We start from the raw sequence: 19,555 nt of genomic DNA on the forward strand, positions 1-19,555 counted from the left end.
ACTGCTAAATTAGTGACGGCTAACGCAGAAAGCCCTCCTGTAGTTTTGCGCGAAATTAAAAAAAAAGAAATCATTAAATACCGGCATCACAATTTTCGGCAAGGATCTCTTTATAGATTTTCTTATACACGATTAGGCAAATCTCAGTTTATTAAAATAATTTACAAAATATCTGTTTTATCACCTAGAAAAATATTGATACACTTACAACTTGTTTGTGTAAACTCATTACAACGTCTTCCTGACAAGTGAATAAGTCGCACAGAAACATCAAGTAATCGAATATGTATAACAAAGCATGGATATGACCGCTGTAATTCGTTTGTTCTCTACATCAATATTTAAATCAGGTATAAACACAGAACTTTTACATCAAACGGACTATACTCATATCATAAAATATTTATATATAATATCCTTAAAAAATGGTTTGCAACATCCACCAAACTTGACTTAAGGAAGAGAAAGCCCATCTCTAAGACGGTGTTTAACTATTGTGACATATCTAGTTAAATTAGCCAACACTGCAATGTATTTTAGACACAACTCTGCATATATTAAAAATAAAACACGCATGGTGTTGTTTCATAGCATATAACAGGAATAACAAAAACAACAATAGGCCAAATGTCAATGATAAAAATCATACTGAAGCTGCATTTTTTTCACGTTTCTATTGCTCAGTCCATTATGGATTTCAAATCAGAAATAAAAATAAGACTTGTTTTTTGTAATGCAACAATTCAATATCCAAGAATCCTTTTGTTCTATACCAAAACTTGGTAGCTTAACAGACAAATCTATATGTTTTCGGATATTCGCGCAAAGCAACTCAAGGTCTATCTACTTGAGATGTTCCTAACTTTGAAGTGATAGACTAGAGGTAAGGCAGCTAGTCAACAGCACCCACCCCCAACTCGGCCCCATAGTAGACAGTGGTTTATCCAAGATGCAATTTTATACGTACTATAAAATACTTTATGTCGCGGTGTTAAATACCGAAAACTGTTGAAACCATGTAATCATTAAGCGTAATAGTAACGATAAAAATTACACTCGTTTCTATTACTCTTTGTTCTTTCATGGCTGCTATCTCTTTGAAAGCTTCAACCTTTTTTTATAAGTGGAGATTAACTGGCTAGCTGACGTATTGGGCATACGTCTCTAGTATCAATATTCTCTGATATTTTATTTGCTCAGTCTAAGTCGTGACCTCTACTGAAGAAGGTATCTTGATATTCCGTGAACTAGTGATATAATTTGTGGTATTGATCAGCTGTAACATCTCCACATCTACGGCCATACAGCTTTTGTATGTGAGGTGGTAAGCTGTCCTTCTGTCAGGATCTGAATATTGACTTTTCTACATCTTGCCTCAAAGGTGTCTACTTGTTATGTTCTTTGATTATTAGGATGTACTATCTGTACAACTTTACATAATACATTGTCTTATCCAGACTTAAACTTCGTTAATTTTTTGTGTTCATGGCCCTAATGATGACACCTTTATTCTTGAGGTCCACAAGAGTTCTTCCATCGGATAATCTCTCTGGATATACTAGAGTACTTGGTTCTGCTATGCCCCAATCACTAGATGTAAATTTATTCCTAATAAGTCCTAGTATGAGTATTTCACCTTTCGATGGTACAATAACTGCCCTCTTTGTTGTCATTGACAGTTCAATCTATAATGTTCTAATTGTCATTTAGTGCAAAGGAATTGGCTAGTCACAGGCTGCGGAGCAATTTGAAGCTCACCTAATCTCTCAGTAATAATGATGTTTCAATAGTATTTGATCTGATATCCCCTTAACTTCTATATGGTGCCTTTAGTTGATTGTCTACAACTTTTATGGTTCAAGATCCATCACCAACAGTAGAGCTTCCTTTAAAGATGTACATCTACTCTGCTTCAGCCTAATTCGCATATTATCTTCTGTTATGGCACCTATGAAGTGGTCACGTGTCAACGAATTCATCATTTCATGTGTGACATCCAAGTAAGATAATTGTGTAAGCCTTTATGAAACTTCCACAAGTTTGACTAAGGTCTCTACTTTCTGTCGTACTCTTCTTTTCAACTTTGCTTTGGAAACTTCCATCTGGTGTGTCACTCCAAACCTGTTGGATAAGGCAGCTACCAATGCTTGATAGTTGTTACAGCTTTCAGCTGGAAAGTTGCATAATGTTTTTAAAGCCAGTCCTTTTAAATGTTAACAAAACGAATAACTTTTTGTTCATGACTCTACCAGTTCACTTTTGAAATTATTTTGAAATGAGCCTAATATGCTTCTCAATGGTACCTTTCCATCATAGTTTGTTGGTTTTTCAACTGGCTGATGTCGTTGAACTATGCAGGTAAATTCTGAAATTGGACTTGGTAGTGGCATGGTTGAAGTATTTCAGGAAGGTCCTGCAGTCACAGATTGCATGCTGTAGTGGTAACAGGTATAGGCCAAATAGGTTGTCCTATTCCATATTATATAGTAAATGGTTTCTTAGGTTGGCATTCTTAAAGGGGTACAGAAAGAGGTGTGGTTGGTTTTGTCTTTGCAATTACCAATTCACTTTAAAAATGTTTATTCAGTCATTGATTTTCCTTTCTACCTCATTGACCTTGCTATTATAATCTTTCTGTAGTTTTCAGTTTTGTCATTACAGCCTTTTCGTACTTCATTAATGTCTTTTTTGTACTTCTTCAGTCTGTTCCAATCTCCCTGTACATCTCAGTAGTTTCTTTGATCGTGTCTTCAATCACATTTCTTGTTGTTGTCAATTCCTCTTGAAATATTAAGTCTCCTTCTTTTAACTCCTCTTAAATTCACATCTGTTGCCTCTTGATAGTCTTTTTTCTATAATTTTCCTTTTAGTCTTTTAGTTTCTGTAAATTTCACTTTTCTTTTCTTCTCGTTTTTCTAATAAGTTATCGTCTCTTCCTTCATAATCTTCCTTTAATTTTCTTTCTCCTAATTTCCTGTCGCTATCGTGCTCATGTTGTCATTTTGAAGTTTAGTCAAAGTTCTATTTTAATTTCATCAAAATAATCTCATTTCTGACACAATTGTTGGAACGTGTTCTATAGTTGGGCAGGTTCTTTTGTGTCATTCGGTAAAAATAATGCTGAGTCCAAGTCACTTTATGATAACTAATTTATTTCTTCAACAACGTTCTATTCGGGCTACAAGCTACGTTCACTAGTAGGCAAAATTTCGCAAACAACATTTTAACATAAAATCTGAAACTAATGTAAGCCTAACTTACAAATAAAGCTTGTATCACTTGCAAAATTTCATCGCTAATAATCAATAACGAACCCAGCTGACTGACTTTTACTGACTTTCCGATTAGTGGCTAACTAACTAACTCGTTAAATGAATGTTTAACTCACACTGTCTAACTAAGACTCTTGAACTGACACTGAAATGATTAATTAATTAACTCAGTCAGTCTAAAGTTACTATACTCACTTCACGACTGTTTAATATTCCACCGAGAACTAAACGTTCCTGAAACTTCTAGACTTCACACAATTATTACAGCATATAAGATAACTTTCCATAGTGAATAAAACCTAAAAATATAGCCTACAACATTATCAACTGACTGTGAGTTGTTATTCCATTGTTGTTAACTCAACTTAAGTCACAACAATAAACATAGTTTTAAAAATATCATTAAAACTCCTCTCTAGCCTTCAGTATTTCAATTCTGATTTTATGAAGATAAGTCGTGCTATTTACTTAAACAGCAACAGTTGACTACTTCAACTAGTTCCCCCGTGAGACAGCGGTCAGTTAACGGGCTTAAAACGCTAAAATTCGGAGTTCGATTTCACACAGTGAACACAGCAAATAGCCAAATGTAGCTTTGCTATCTAATTGTTTGTTTGTTTGTAATTAAGCACAATGGGCTATCTGTGCTCTGCCCACCACGGCTATCAAAACCCGGATTCTAGCATTGTAAGTCCGCAGACATACCGGTGTGCCACTAGGGGCTTTGCTATATAAGAAACAAACGTTAACTAATAGGAGGGAAAACTTTCCGTCTCCAGCCGTTCGTTATTTTTTCGTTACTAGATGCCAAAAGCTAAATGTATTCTTCCCTCCTGCCCCACAGTGGCACAGTGGTATGTCTTCGTATGTACAATGCTAGAAACTGGGTTTCGATACCCGTGGTGGGTAGAGCACAAATAATCCATTGTGTAGTTTTGTGCTTAATAACAAACAAACAATCAAACAAGTTCTTCCCTCCACTCCAAAAAAGCATTGTTATAAATTCGCATGATGACGTGGTAAACATCGAAACATGTAGAGTCCACATTTTAGAGGCCATAGACTGGCCTGAATTTAAAAATGTTTTTAACTGTGTATCGATTTTAACGTTGTGTGATATTTATTTATTATTTTAACATTATACATAAGTGTCAAGAAAATAATACCTAGCAAAGTATACTTTTCAACTGCTGGGGGGTTCCCCATAAGATACCTCATGAATGGATCAGCTAACATTTATAATGATATTGACAAATCAGCTGAAAAGTTTTTGAAATGTATATCATTGCATGATCGCGGAGCTGAAGACCTCGTAAATAGAGTGCTATAAACTTTTTTTCTATTGCTGATTTTCGTGGCCAAAGGTATGACTATGCCGATAACATAACGGCAGCTACAAGCATAGATCAAAAACATTAAAGCATTATTTGAATTTGTGCCTTACTCTTCTCACTCTTAAGCTTTTTTAGAACTTGTATTGCGGAATATTCTGCCATCTCTCTCCCTATCTTTTTTTATTTTCTACAAGCACTATAAGCACTACAAACACATAGTTGGTAATTCTGACCATATGTCTGAAAGGAAAAGTAATTATATCACTGTCTAAAAACCAAATGATCTATCAGAACAAGTGCCACTCGTGCTTTACACATTAACTATGCTGAAGTAGAGCAACCACTTCTCAAAATTTCTGTTAACAAGTCAGAAAGAATCACATGATGCAAAAAATGAAGCAACTCGAAACTGCAATTATCACATGTGTTTTTGATTCAACTTTGACTATTTCAATGCCATAGGTATCTCTTTGCAAAAGATTGAGACAGAAGGAAACACTGGTCACAGTTACTAAGTGGAGCATAGGATGTAAATGAGAAAGAACTTTAATTATCATGAAACTATGGCAATAGAACTTGTCAACATAACAGCACTTAAGAAACGCCAACAAACATACATCACCCTTCAAGCAATATTTGAATTTTTAACACAATTTTCAGTTATGCTTAACCCTGAAATCCTGAAAGCTTATTATCAGGTTCAAGTATACAGTGATGACCAAGAAGAAACTTTTCCTGGTAAATAGACGAACTATACATTATACTTATATTTAAAAAAATTAAATTCCAAATGGTGATATTGCATTGCGGATGTATTGAATGTTACCCTTTCTTAACTGCGAAAGTAGGATATTCTTTTCCCACAAGGCAGCGTGTAAAAACACACACACACACTAGGACAAAAGGGACTATGTGGTTTCTCACTGACATTGAACCTGACATAACTCATAACCTATACTTTTGAGATTATAAATCAATTTGCTAAACAAAATTGTCAGAAGATAACCTATTAATCGGATACCTGTAATTGTGATAATGTAGGATATTGTTGGCACATGTTGCCATTATTTTTTTCTCACTTTTGTAATTTAAGAAAGTCCTTCGATTATATAACACGTACATTGTTATTATCCATATATATATAAAGACGAAATGTGTGATTGTTTGCACCCTAACTCCTCCCAGCCTATTGGGCCAATCTAAACCAAAATTTGTATGTATACACTAGGAGCTGAGCTATGGGGGAATGTCCTAAGGATGTCAAAATTGAACTTAACTCTATTTCTATTTTGTAAAGCATATTGGTTAATTACTCCCAGCCTATTGAGTCAATTTCAAACAATCTTGGCAAGTTGGCACTTTAGACAATGTTGAATATTCTAAAGGGATTCAAGGTCAAGGTATTTGTTGGTAGATGGAAAGCAAACTGCAAATGTTATTTATGAAGAAGCTTTGTTATAATTTTTAAAATTTTGAGATAAAGTTTATGATCAAGCTATTACTTTGAAATATATGATTGTTGTTAAAGTTACCTTTCTTCAATTAAGTTTAAACATTCCCCATCATTTGAAAGGTATTTCAGCTTGTTATATGCATAGTTGGGTGATTCTTTAGCGTAAAGCGACATATTTTTTATTGCTTTTTGTTTTGAATCGCGATTCGAACCCAGGTCTTCAGGGGGAAAACCGCGCAAATTAACCATAGAGCTAGAGGTCTCTCTCTCTCTCTCTCTATATATATATATAATCTAGGCTATACAATTCAAAAAGCGTTCAAAATGAAAGGACCCCCACATTAATATAGAACCTCTACGCTCCCTTAATCCGTATATGCAGTATGAAAATTTTTATGTTACGGTGTTAAACATTGTAAGCAAGCGAAGCAAAGCAACCAACGGGTAAAAATCTCGATACAATGCAGGCATTCTATTCACAGGTTTCTCATTACAGAATTTAAACCAGAGGCATGAAAAAATACCATTTTAAATATTTATTTTGTTTACCACATTTTGTTTGTACTTTTGTCTGACATCATACCCGGCTGACGAGTTCTGGTATTAACTGAAAGTTCTTCTAGGCAGTGATGTAAACAAAATAGAGGCAAAAAGTAGATTAAAATGTTATTTTTAAACGGCTCTAACTTAAAATCCATTATGAACTGACTAAGAGGAAAATGAAAACTTTATCACTAATATTAGGCTTAAAATTACAACTGTATAATTTCGTTCTTTTAATTAGGTAGAATTATAATACTACATATATCGTGTATATTAATTGTCGAGAATTCATAGATTAGACATAGAATGACTAGACATTGAACCTTGTGAATGACTGACTATAGTCAATGCATATAGATGAAACTTGACGCTACTTATTTCTATCAAAAACGTTTCCCTCTCCCCCACCCCTTTTGAAATTTACCCACACTTCTTGAAAATCATCAAGCTGCCATAGATAGATCTTTTTTTTTTTCGTGAAATAGGACAGGTCAGATGTTACCAGACTAAAAGAGACGTTGACCTTTTTAAGAACAGAAAGTTTTTGACTAACAGAAACAGATTGCCACTTCCCACCCGCCAACCACCCACACACTTTTGGGTGAAGAAGAGAGTCGGCAGTTTAGAAAATATATATATAGTTGTAGTTCGAGAGGATGAAAAAAAATCATTGTATATTGTACTTGTTATGAATGTTTAAAGAGAAAAAAGAATAAAACAAGGCCTAGTTGGCTTGTTAGCATGGTGTAGATAATGTTTGTTATATACTTGAGAGTATCTATATGTTCTGTACAAAAACTATCATGAAAAAGACAAGGCGATACATCATAGAAATTTGACAGATGGCTGTATAAATTCGATAAATGTTAATTAAACATGTTTTTTTGTATTCTTTTATGTCATTATTATGTTTCAAAATTAAAAGCAACGGTATTATAAAAAAATGATGTTTTTATGGGAATAACTTAATACACATCTTAACTAAAGTGCAATCAGCCAAAGAATTTTACATTTTCCTGATATTTTTCTCTCTCTGTCTCCCTCAGTGACACAGCGGTATGCCTGCGGACTTACAACGCTAGAAACCGGGTTTCGATACCCATAATGGGCAGAGCACAAATTGTCCATTGTGTAGCTTTATGCTTACCTTCAAACAACAACAACTCTTCTTATTTCCTGGTGGGACAGTGGTAAGTTTACGGACTTACAACGGCTACAATCCGGGATTTGGTTCCTCGCGGTGGACACAGCAGATAACCCTAAGTTCTAACACCAACTCTCTATTTTTTCAAACAGTTTTTATTAAATTTAATAAACGTTAAAAAAGATTGTCTATCGAATGTATCAATTGTTTATCAATGTCTAAAACCACATGTTTGTATAGAATGAAAACTTATCATACGTTTGTTAACTTAGAATTGATAAAATTGTAAAAAAAAAAGATTTGAATGAGAAGCTGTTAATGCTTGAATTATAACGTTTTTTCAGTCCTTCTCATGAAATGTTATTTGGAGACAAAATGCAATTATAGCTGACCAGCTGAAGTCAGCAGTTGTCGGCAGGACTTTTCATGGCATGTATAACACCAACTTATGTATTAAAACTTGTTTCTTTAAATACATAACGTTGTGTGTATATACAGTGTTTGTAATTAAAATGGCTCAAGATTCAATCTCACAGCATTAAATTTTCAAAAAATTTCTGGGGGCATATTCCCAGACCCCCTAAAATGGTATGCTTGGCATACTGGTAGTGTGCTTTTCACACATCGTACATCACATTGTGTCCACCGCGGGGAATCGAACCCCGGGTTTTAGCGTTGTAAGTCCGTAGGCAATTATCATTATTTAACGTAATATTTTTAATTATACTTTACTAACGCGAATCTGTCATACTTCATTTTATTGTACTTTAATATTGATTCACATCTGAAGTGATTTTGATCATGTAAAGGAATTAATTATTTTAACTTATTCGATTCTTGGTTCTCAATCAGTGTTTGAAAAGGAAGGAGGTAAAAGTAAATATAACTGAACATAAAATTAAATGATAATCATACAGTTATTATTCATATATTCAAAATTCCATGTCGATGCGCTTTATAATTCATGCCAATTAACTGTAAATTGAGCCACGCAGAACTTATACAGATCACTGACTGACAGATGGCGCTATATTCCAAAGTGGGCAATATAAACAAACTTTTTGTCTTTCCCTTTCCAGAAACAAAACAAAAACTTACAGCTGAGCAGTTCATTACTTTTTTTATTATAAACAATTAAATATTCTAGGTATATTCCTTAGTCAAAAACAATTTTTATTGAAAAGAGAGTAATACATTGCTGGTTCCCACAAATCGTGCTACACGCTTGTCAACAGTGCAAAATCCACCGAGACCAGTAAGAAACTTGAGACTACGGGAGAATGGAGACGAAGTGACGAGGTCTTGGGAAGACCACGGCCTCGGCTCTGATAATTATAGAAAATAAATACCATGAGGCCCTAGTTCTGATGTTTATACAAACTAAAAACCGTGGGTCCCAAACGCTCTCGACTATTGGAAAGACGCGACATTACATGTACCACCCCCACATAGCTATCAAATATCTTTTAACAGTTTATTTACGACAGTGTAGAAATTATCACGAGAAAAGGGGGGGGGGTGTTACGAATGGAACTTGCAGTTTTAAGCTTGTATTAAATGGACGATATAAAGCAAATGTAGCCTAGAATAGTTTATTAATAGAATTACGAAACTACTGACAGACCTAAGTTTTACTTATTTGTTGTCAGAGTTCATCTTCATAAAGTTTTTCGAAGACCATTACAACATACTCAAGCACTGACCTCAATTTCATCTGAGTTGCAAGGGTCTTTTTTTATTCCTTTAATGCTAGAAAGATCAAACTGGTTGCTAGGTTGCTGATCCATTAACTTTAGAGGAGGACATATCACATAAACAGAAAAAAGGCAAAAAAACACTTGATGACAGTGAAAACGAAAATATGAATGTCAAAGCTCCAAGCAGTCAAAGTAAACAAATATATATGTATACTTTCTTAAAAACTATCTATCAAAATATCAATTTTGTATAAATATGAAAACTCTAACTAAGATAAAGTTTCGATTTAAAATGAACGTCAAAGTCTTCATAGTTTGTGCAGGTTTGATGTGCAAGTTACAGAACTTGGAAAACTAATAAAAATATTTTTCTTCTTATTTTTCACACACGTTCTTAAAATAATGAAAAAAATCAATGCTTTTTTTCTCTACTATTTGTTAATACATATCAAAAAGTTTAATTTTTTCATATGATTCGACTTTTTAATATTCTGTTAAAGTACAATACCAATGAAGTTTGAAAAAATGAAAATTTTATGCACGCAAAAGTTAAAATGTAAACGAAATTGTCTTCATAGACACAGTAAATAAAGTCCATTCTTCTATAAAAGGGTATTTATTGGGAGCTTGTGTTTGAAGCTGTAGTTAAACTGGCCATAGACTGTCAACAAAAGACGTTCTTAGTTGTTATATCCTCATATGTGAGGAGTTAGTCCACAGGTGTATCGAGCGTGAGGATAGATGGTATGTTTAAAATGTTGCTGATAGGAAGGAGCTTTTTAATAATACTTTCGACAAGCGCGTGTTTATCATCACGTTTTCGAAAATTACTGGAATAAAACACATTTTATACAGGTATAAGCATCTATACTAATGCATATGTAGTTGGTCTTAACCACCTAATCCGAAAAGTTTATAAGTAGTTTTGCTTTTTTTTATTTATCTTTATTTTTATTAACATAATGTACACAATGCATTTATTTTATTTTTTCATGCAGCGTGTGTCATCTAATAATAATGGGAATAGATTAATTTGCAAAAGTTGTACATTTCTTTTCTTGAGAGAAAATTCAGTGTTAACTTTATGTATCGAATGCTTATCTTTACATACAATAATTATGTTTATTTTATGTTTTGTAAAATTGCTTTATGTGAATATTTGATCATCTTTAGAATATTTAATACAATTAGCTCAATCTTCTATGCGTTTAATGTTAATAATAAGTAAAAACATTTGTCAAGGAAGTTCTTTAAAGTACAATTATAACCGTTCGACAAGCAAACAAAAAAAAAGTACTAAATCTCATCATATGTAGCCGCGTTTTTACTAATCAAGTAATTACTCCTGGATAGTGTAATGCCACCAAGCCTCTGCTCCGAGGCTAGGTAACTATCCCGTTAAAGTTAAATACCCATGAAAACTTAAATGACATGAAATAATAGAGCTAATAAAAGAAAATAACCTAAGCGTATTAAACATGTCATTAATGAATTATATATATTAACTTTAAAAGAGTTGTAATATACTTTATTTTTGTCTATTTTATTAGAAGTTTATGCTTAAGTAAGTAACACTCACCGCAGCTTCACTGCCCTTGGCCAAAAGTAAGAGAAAAAAACATCCCACAAACTGGAAGACTACTTGTGATTGCATTTTACTAGAAAACAGGCCTCTGAGCGTTCTGGAATGCCGCAGAGCGTGGCAAAACCAAAAACTTCTATATCGTACACCCCTATGCTAGTCCAGACCTCACAGCTAACACGTTAGTGTCCCATGTTGTCGTCGTCTGGAAGCGGCGAGCACATGTAGATCTAGCCTCCTCTGCCAGTTTATAGAATACCCCGCCTTTGACAGGAATTACAGTTCTTGCGGGTCGGAGTAATTCGCTCTTTGTTTTTCTTTCTTTCTATTTTTTTTTCTACTTGAGCTAACCAAAAACTAAAACTGATTATATATGAAACTGCAAAGAACCTTAAAAGCTACAGAAAACTACATTACTGCAATAAATTGTGACTGAATGCGAGAAAAGTCCAAGTAGGTGTGGCAAATAAGAATGAATGAGTGGCATAATATCACCCAATAGAAACGTATTCTACGAGAGTCTTCAAACTTTGTTTTACACGCTATTACTAAAATAAAAACTTTTCGATTAGTTTACACATGGTTTCAAAGTCAACACTGGATTAATTTTCGTAATTACTCCATAATTCCTGTAGATTCTTCTTACAATCAATAAGCTAAAATCAAAAAGGATAAAAATTATAACATTTGATTCGAGTAAAAGTTTGGGTCACATGACAAGTAAACCCCGCCCACTAGCATCCTACTTCCGAAGTCCTGTCGAAAAGTGTTGGCTAGTATCATCTAACGCTTGTGGCGTGGCTCTGCTACCATTAGCAATTTAGCTCTCCAGCAGCTAGTTAACAGTTGTGACGTATGGAGAGTTAATTTTTAAGAAGTATTAAGAGAAGCCACAAACCTTCTAGCAAACATTGAAAACTCTTGTTTTGTGTATCACTGTTTCAATCGTAAAAGTAGCAGTAAACATTGATTTGGGGGGAGGGTTTGTAGGTGGCGGTCCAGCCCGCAGTGCAGACCCCCAGGAAAATCATGGAGTTGAAATCACAACGATTTTCTGGACTTTTGCTCTGTAAATTGTAAGTAAGACGATGTTTAAACTTTTAATAGTTTTAAAGTCTTCCTTATAAACTGATGTAGAAGAATAACTCTTACAATTGTGAAAAGTGTGTAATACTGAAGGCGATTGTTTATTTCCCACCTAATGCTTTATCTGTTTTCGTTCTTTTCAGGTCTATCCTTATTGTCTTCTTAATCTTCCTGATTCCAGAAATACAAGCGGTAAGTTTTGTGTTATAACTGAGCTATAGAGTGAGAAAAGTCGTCTGCTAGATTTCAGTCTCTACCATTACCAACTTTCTTTGATTTGATTAATGAATTATATACTGATGTATAAAGATTATAACATCTGCAATATTTAAAGTGTACTGTACAAAAACGTCATAAGTTATAGAACTGAGAATATTAGTGTTGTTATTTCTTAAAGAAAAATACTGATATCAAAAAACTTCTGCGTAAATATCAAGACATAGCATGGTTTAGGGCAACTTATCGATTACTCTTTTCAGGAGGAGACATGCGCATGATGCGCTGAAAGAAACTTCTATTCATGAAAGTGTCCTCCTATTGGTGTGATAAATTCTAGAATGAAATATATATATATAGACTTGAGTAATATAGTACTTTTTAAATGATATTTCATTAAAAAATAAATGAATAAATTTAGTTAAAGTGACATTTTTTGCATCAGATTATACAGTGCTACCATTGTTAAACGTGCTAAGTTGATATCATAAAGATATGGTTTAGCTTAGAATTTACTACGTTATCACACAGAAACGTTTCTCGCTTGATATTGGGTGTTTAACACTGCAAAATCTGATGAAAACAGGTTCTACATCTGTAGATGATACAAAATACCGCTTACGTTTTCAACTACATTACCACTTGCATCATAACAACTAACTAAATATAAATCATCGCTAAAAGCCTACAAATCTGTGGTCAGTGGTAAATAATTATGATATCAGCTCATCAGTGAAGCTCATCATATGATAATTCCATGATTGATATAATTTTTCTATACTCGAGGTATATAAACCAAACGTGTTTGGTATCATTTTTAATGAAATCGGAATGTTTTTAGGTACGTGTATCAGTTTTCGATTAAATGATAAAGATATTCCAATTTAATTTAAACTAGATTAGTGAACCTGTAGGTTATCGATAGCTCTTGACGAAGCTGTAATAACGAAATATTGAGCCAGTGAGTTGAATTCTAATTGGTATTATTATTACTAAAAAAATGAAGTTGTTACGTCAGAATGTTTTGTCTGCCACCACCATGTCTTACTAGAAAAGCGTAAATCGCGCGGATTAATGTATTGTTGGTACTATTGTTAGGTTATTATATGTCAATTGTTTATTACATTATTGGAAAATGTTATTGTTACGAAAGAAACGTTAATAATTAAATGTAAAAGTCAAAACGCTTACCATCATTGAAATTGATTCAATGTTCATTAATATCTATACAGTTGTAAAGTATTGTCGAAATATTAGACACACGTGCTGAGTTCATCATTTTGATAGAAATATCATTTATGAGTCTGAGGATCGTTTCCTCATGTTTTTAATGTTTATATAAATGTGCGCTGCGTTTTAATATCAAAATTATTTTGACATGAATATGATAATATTCTGTGGTTCGGAATGGGTACGTTAACGTTTTCACCAAATACTTTAAATGTTAAAAAGAACACAGATTGATATATACCGTTCAGAAAGAAAGCGCGTTTGTTTGTTCCAGAATCTTCGTGCAAAGCTACACAAGAGTTATCTGCATATAGTCGTTCTTAATTGTTCACTGATAGACTGGAATAACAGGCAGATGGTATCGTCACCCACCTCCCACTCTTGAGCAGTAGCTGTCGAATTGTGACTGTCACTCTTATAGCACATCCACAGTCTCAAACAGGCCGGGAAGTATCGGATTCACATTCCGAGCACGCTAGCCACTCGACCACGCCCGGACCAGTTGAAGGCAGTAAATTGTACTGAATCTCAAACTCGTCTTTCCAAAAATTTTGAAGATTTGTTAAACGATCTCAAGCAGAATAGCACGTAATATGACAATGAAAATAAAATACTATAAAAAAAGTATCTTTATTAATTAATAGTATGTTATCAGGGAAGTGTTCCAAGACTTTAGTACGAGGCGCTGTGAAAATCAGGTCTCCACACAGTGCATCATCATAGGTAGCTTAGTGTCTTTCCTGTTCTTAGTGTATTCAAAGTTGTGCCAGTAAGAAACAAGCATATTTAAGTAGACCCATTTAACAAGACACCTGGGGAGTGATTGTTGAAGCTAACGAGTGTTGATGAGCACGTACATCTAACTTCTTTAGCGCAGGAGTGTTTGTTTCTGTATAACGTTAGCCCTCTTTAGGAGAATGTAGATTACCTTATAAGGTCGATGAATGGGAATAGTATTAACCTCTGACGTTCAACGACTTTCATGTCCTCACGAATATGATATTTTTGCTTCATTTGCTAGTTTCCATGAACGCTGCCTGTAACTTGGGAAGTTTGACGTATCTATAGTTTGTTTGTTTGTTGAACTTTGCGCAAAACTACTCGAGGGCTATCTGCGCTAGTCGTTCCTAGAGGGAAGGCAGCTGGTCAACATTACCCACCGCCAACTCTTGGGCTTCTCTTTACCAACGAATACTGGAATTGACCGTTGTATTATAACTCCTCTATGGCTAAAAGGGAAAACTTGTTCGGTAACGGGATTCGAACTTGTGACCCTCAGATGACGAATCAAACGCCCTAACCACCTGTATTTAGTTTCTTAACTGCGAAATGTTCAACATGTAACCTTTTATAGGAAGTTTTAATTCTAAGTTAAGAATAAATTAAGGAAACGAAGAAAGAGAAACCATATGTTTGAACCGTTTTCTGTCAATTTAACTTTTAACTATGAGTTACATTTACATACGGGAACTGCCTTTTACTTAGTTTCCTGATATGTTCAGCGATAATCGTCTGGATTTGCACCAATAGAATTCGTGGTTTGATCTCCGCCGCGAACATCGAACAAATACCCCATTGTATAGATTTGGGCTAAACCAAACGGACACGCTTTACCCAGTATCGTGTATTCCACTTTTTCTTAAAGTGAGATTCATTAATGGTATTGGTTAAAATTTTTAACGTCTGTTTACATAGCAGTTTTTATCTAATTCTTATTTTTACAAAGATGTTTTTGCATTATTAGCATATGAACTAACCTATCTCTCCTAATGTGGCTATTACGTTTGAAGTGTTAGATTACGTACTTAGATTACGGTCAAAAATATATACCCAACCTATAAATCAATATATTATAACCATTATTAGCTTTTTTGTTGTTGTTGTTCAGCGCAAGGCTATACGGTGGGCTATCTGTGATGTGCCCACCACGGTTTTTAGCGTTATAAACCGTTAGACTTACCGCTGAGCCATTGAGGAAGCCTATAAGTTTTTGTAACAGTTCATGAAGTTACATAATCCTAGACAAAACGGTATAAAATTTAATAAATTGTATACTATGTTATTAATTTTTAATTCTGATATATATATATATTTAACTTGTTTTGATCACAAGTTATTAATTTGTATATGTGTTCCATCGAAATTGTTTTAAAACCATATTTTATAGGCTTAAATCAGATTTGGTAGGAAGAATGAGTTGATTATAAATCTTGCAATATTTTATACATAGATCATCATAATTAAATATGATATTAAGATAAGAATGTGAGTTTGGAGAAATAAAGATTATATTGATCATGCGAACTCATAATTGTGCTAAGATGTATTCTAGATGCTCTATATAATATATCAAACCTGTACGAGGAAAGATCACATGACGTTAAAATTATGTTCTCTATAATACATCCTGTATAAGGAAAGATTGCATGATGTTATAATTATGTTCTCTATGATATATCCTGTATGAGAAAAGATCACATGACGTTATAATTATGTTCTTTATAATACATCCTGTATAAGGAAAGATCACATGACGTTATAATTATGTTCTCTATTATACATCCTGTATAAAGAAAGATCACATGAAGTTATAATTATGTTCTATATAATGCATCCTGTATAAGGAAAGATCACATGACGTTATAATTATGTTCTCTATAATACATCCTGTGTAAGGAAAGATCACATGAAGTTATAATTATGTTCTATATAATGCATCCTGTATGAGAAAAGATCACATGACGTTATAATTATGTTCAACTGGATGCTCTCTACAAAAGACCAATCTTGTATGAAAATGCAATTTTCTGGAAACTTTTTATTTTTTGTAAGTAAGATTTCATTTGTAATTTGCGTGGACTCGGTGAAGGGGACTTGCGCTATACAAGGCGCCCTTTTTTAGCAGATAAAGATCTGAGTGAGAAGGGGGAAGACACGGTATAATAGGTACCGTATCTGAATGTACGTACGTTTTTGCCACAATAACCAGAAGGCATACTTGGACGGGCCCACGTACTAAGGAAGCTAATTCTTGGGGGAAAGGGGATGTCAAATGAGTTGGCTAGTACTTGGTGTCTAGCATGGTGCTTCATAATTTAACAAAATATTAGAATGCTTGTATTTTTCCTCACTTTTTTTAATGATTTTGAGCTGTTAATAATTACAGCTTGTTAGTTTCTAAAGCGAGAATAAACAAAAATAGTCATAATACATTTTAAGTGTCCAAACAACCAATAATATATCGACCATTTTTCCTATTTTCTTTTTCCATTGCTGAAGAATGTACTCACCCCTTAGACGACTAATAGAATTTCAGCCAGCTCTACGCTCAACGTACTTGACTTGGAGCGCCCACGCACAATTTGATGCCCACGCAAAGATTAACAATAAAAGAAAGAAAAACGAGAGAGTTTAGGCTTCAGAAGTGAGCAAGCAATTGTCAACTTGTCATATTTTCGATCTGTTTGCCTTGTTAGTTACCAAAATGTAATAGAGCAATCAATTCAACTATATATAGAAGAACGCTGGTCCCATACAACGAACATCCACTTAATTATCGCCCACGAACAGCCAGGGTTTAGACATTTGTTAATTCGTATCTAATTTAGTAGAGCTAGCATAAGAATAATAAAAAATTATCTGTCTGGGATGTTTTATAAAGGAACATTGAATAAAAAAACAAACAAAAAGTGAATGGTGGAAGATTAAATATAAAACAACAGTAAGCTTATGGCTTAAAAATAGTTCATTTCCACAGAAAAACGCCATAATTATATTTTACATTTTAAGCAGAAGTTCAAACAAACCAGAACCTTTGAGGTTCATTTAACTGGTTTTCTTACAGTAATATCAAGGTTATATTTAATTAACACTAGTCACCATGTAGTTGATCAGTTATCAAACAAGTGAACCACGCAGTAGGAGAGAAGTAGAACAGTAGGAGAAAGTGCATCAAAGAGGTAAATTATCGGCTACAACAAATGCAAATGGATGACACAAAGTATACAGAGGGAAAGTAGGTAAATAGGCACAGAGAGAGAGAACAAGGTAAAATAACTAGAAAAACGTCTATGGAAGTGGAGAAAGAATTGAGAGAGAGAAAGTACACGAAGTGATGGATACAATAAGATAGCTGTAAAGAAGCAAAAAAAAAGAAACAAATATAAAAAATAATAGGCAGAGAGAGAGAAAGAATAGCGTAATTATCATAGATATCTAGATAAGTTTATGGAAAGAAAGATAGGCAAAAACAGAAAATGTGTAAGAAACAGTATTGTATTAGAGAAAATGAGATGAAGTGAAAATGAAAGTTGTAGAATACAAAAAGAAAATAGTGTATGAGTGAAGGAAAGAAATGAAGGAGAAATACAATGATATAGAAAGAATAAAGACAGAGAATGTGGTAGATAAGCATATAGGTAAATGACAGAGAGAGAGACACAGGAAAAGGTGCATCAAAAATTTAGATCAATGACAGAAGAATGAACAAACACAAAGAGAAGATAAGCCAGAAAAAAATGCATGAGAATAGGGTGAAAAAAAGAAACTGATAGGTAAACAGAACGTATAAAGCAGATGCAGAAAAGAATCCCATGAATAGGAACAGTTCGAAAAGGAAAAATAGCACTGATATTATTAAATAGATCACCAATATATATATGTAGCTAGTTGGAGTATGAAGGTGATTATTGTAAACTGTGTTTAAGTTTTAAAACGGTAATATCCAAACTTGAGTTCCATGATAAACCTGAGTCCATGGACAAAATTATTTGTTCAATGTTTTTGTAATTGAGTATTTTGCGATGATAATATATCTACTTAAAGTTCAAATCAAGTTAACTTTGTAAATGCATGGACTCTGATTATTTATTGATTTTGTTTTATAGACAAACAAACAAGTTTTTTGTATAATTTCAAGTACTAGCAACTTTTAATTTTGTACTGAACTATAATCTTTAAATAAATAAAATTCGGTATTAATTTTATCTATTTAAAGATTATAGATAAAATTAGGTATTAATACTATGAAATTTTAAAGTTCCGTATGACTATTAGAATATTTTAATAATCATTTAAGAAGTTTAAATTATTCGAAATCAAGATTTTCAATTTATCCTACAGGGAGGTAGACTAAAGAAATATATTATAGATAATACCACCTACAGATTCATATTAAGAGCCAAATGAATAAGAAAAATTATAACATTAAAACGGAGGTGCAGCTTAAATATATTCAGATGTTAGTTATTTGTCATTTGTAAGACCAAAACATTTATAAGTAAGAATATTGCAATATCAGTAAAAGCGACTACATGTGCAAAATAAATCTTTAAAAACGTAAATCAATTAAACTTTTGACGTCCCTCGATGAAGAAAATCGTTTTAGATTATCAAAACTATAATAAAGATTAAATTATAATCTAGAAATATTTATTGATTTATCTAATTTTCGAAAAAGTAATAAGTATGGTAAATAGAAATAGCCAAGCAATAACAAACATATGGAAATAAGTGCATTACAAAGAGAGGGGCGACAGGGAAGAAATAGGGTAAAACGTAGAGAGACAGTAAAAAAGTATAAAAGAGTGCTTGATAGAAACAGATAAATATTAAAGAAGCAGGCAAAATATTTAAACTTAAAACAAAGATACATAAGAAAAGTATAATGAAATGCGTGAAACCAAAACAGAACTTCCATGAGAGTAACAGATAAACAGAGAAATTTGTATAACAGAGGTTGCTAAGCGACATGACATAAAAGCCATTGTTGGAATGTAATGTTACCAATTTAACTGACTTTTACCAATAATTATTCTATGAATACGCCACAAATTCATTTCATAAATGATCTTAATTTTGATTGGCTTACAAAGGAATTTACCGACGTATGACTGCCTCGACTGCACTTTTCTGTCTCTTTTTTTGTTCAAGCTTGATTTCGCAAAATATATTTATTTTAGTTAGCTATGAAATATGGGGTGATAGTACTTGCCCCGTC

General features: G+C 33.3%; 2 protein-coding genes across 2 annotated transcripts in view; one reads left to right on the top strand and one right to left on the bottom strand.

The window, feature by feature from the left end:
* LOC106458326 (collagen alpha-5(IV) chain-like) overlaps nucleotides 1-11,480 on the bottom strand; it is a 107,673-nt gene extending 96,193 nt beyond the window's left edge. Inside the window, exon 1 of the mRNA XM_013917835.2 lies at nucleotides 11,023-11,480. Within this exon, the coding sequence (XP_013773289.1) occupies nucleotides 11,023-11,097 (75 nt within the window). The 5' untranslated portion in view covers nucleotides 11,098-11,480. The remainder of the gene's footprint in view (nucleotides 1-11,022) is intronic.
* A 317-nt stretch (nucleotides 11,481-11,797) lies between these two features.
* The window catches only part of LOC106458328 (collagen alpha-2(IV) chain-like), a 157,136-nt gene continuing 149,378 nt past the window's right edge, over nucleotides 11,798-19,555 (top strand). The window contains 2 exon segments of the mRNA XM_013917837.2: nucleotides 11,798-12,101; nucleotides 12,255-12,303. Coding sequence (XP_013773291.2) covers nucleotides 12,055-12,101; nucleotides 12,255-12,303 — 96 coding nt within the window. The 5' untranslated portion in view covers nucleotides 11,798-12,054.

The sequence above is a fragment of the Limulus polyphemus genome, unplaced genomic scaffold (assembly GCF_000517525.1).
Source record: "Limulus polyphemus unplaced genomic scaffold, Limulus_polyphemus-2.1.2 Scaffold445, whole genome shotgun sequence".
In the NCBI taxonomy this organism is placed as follows: Eukaryota; Metazoa; Arthropoda; class Merostomata; order Xiphosura; family Limulidae; genus Limulus; species Limulus polyphemus.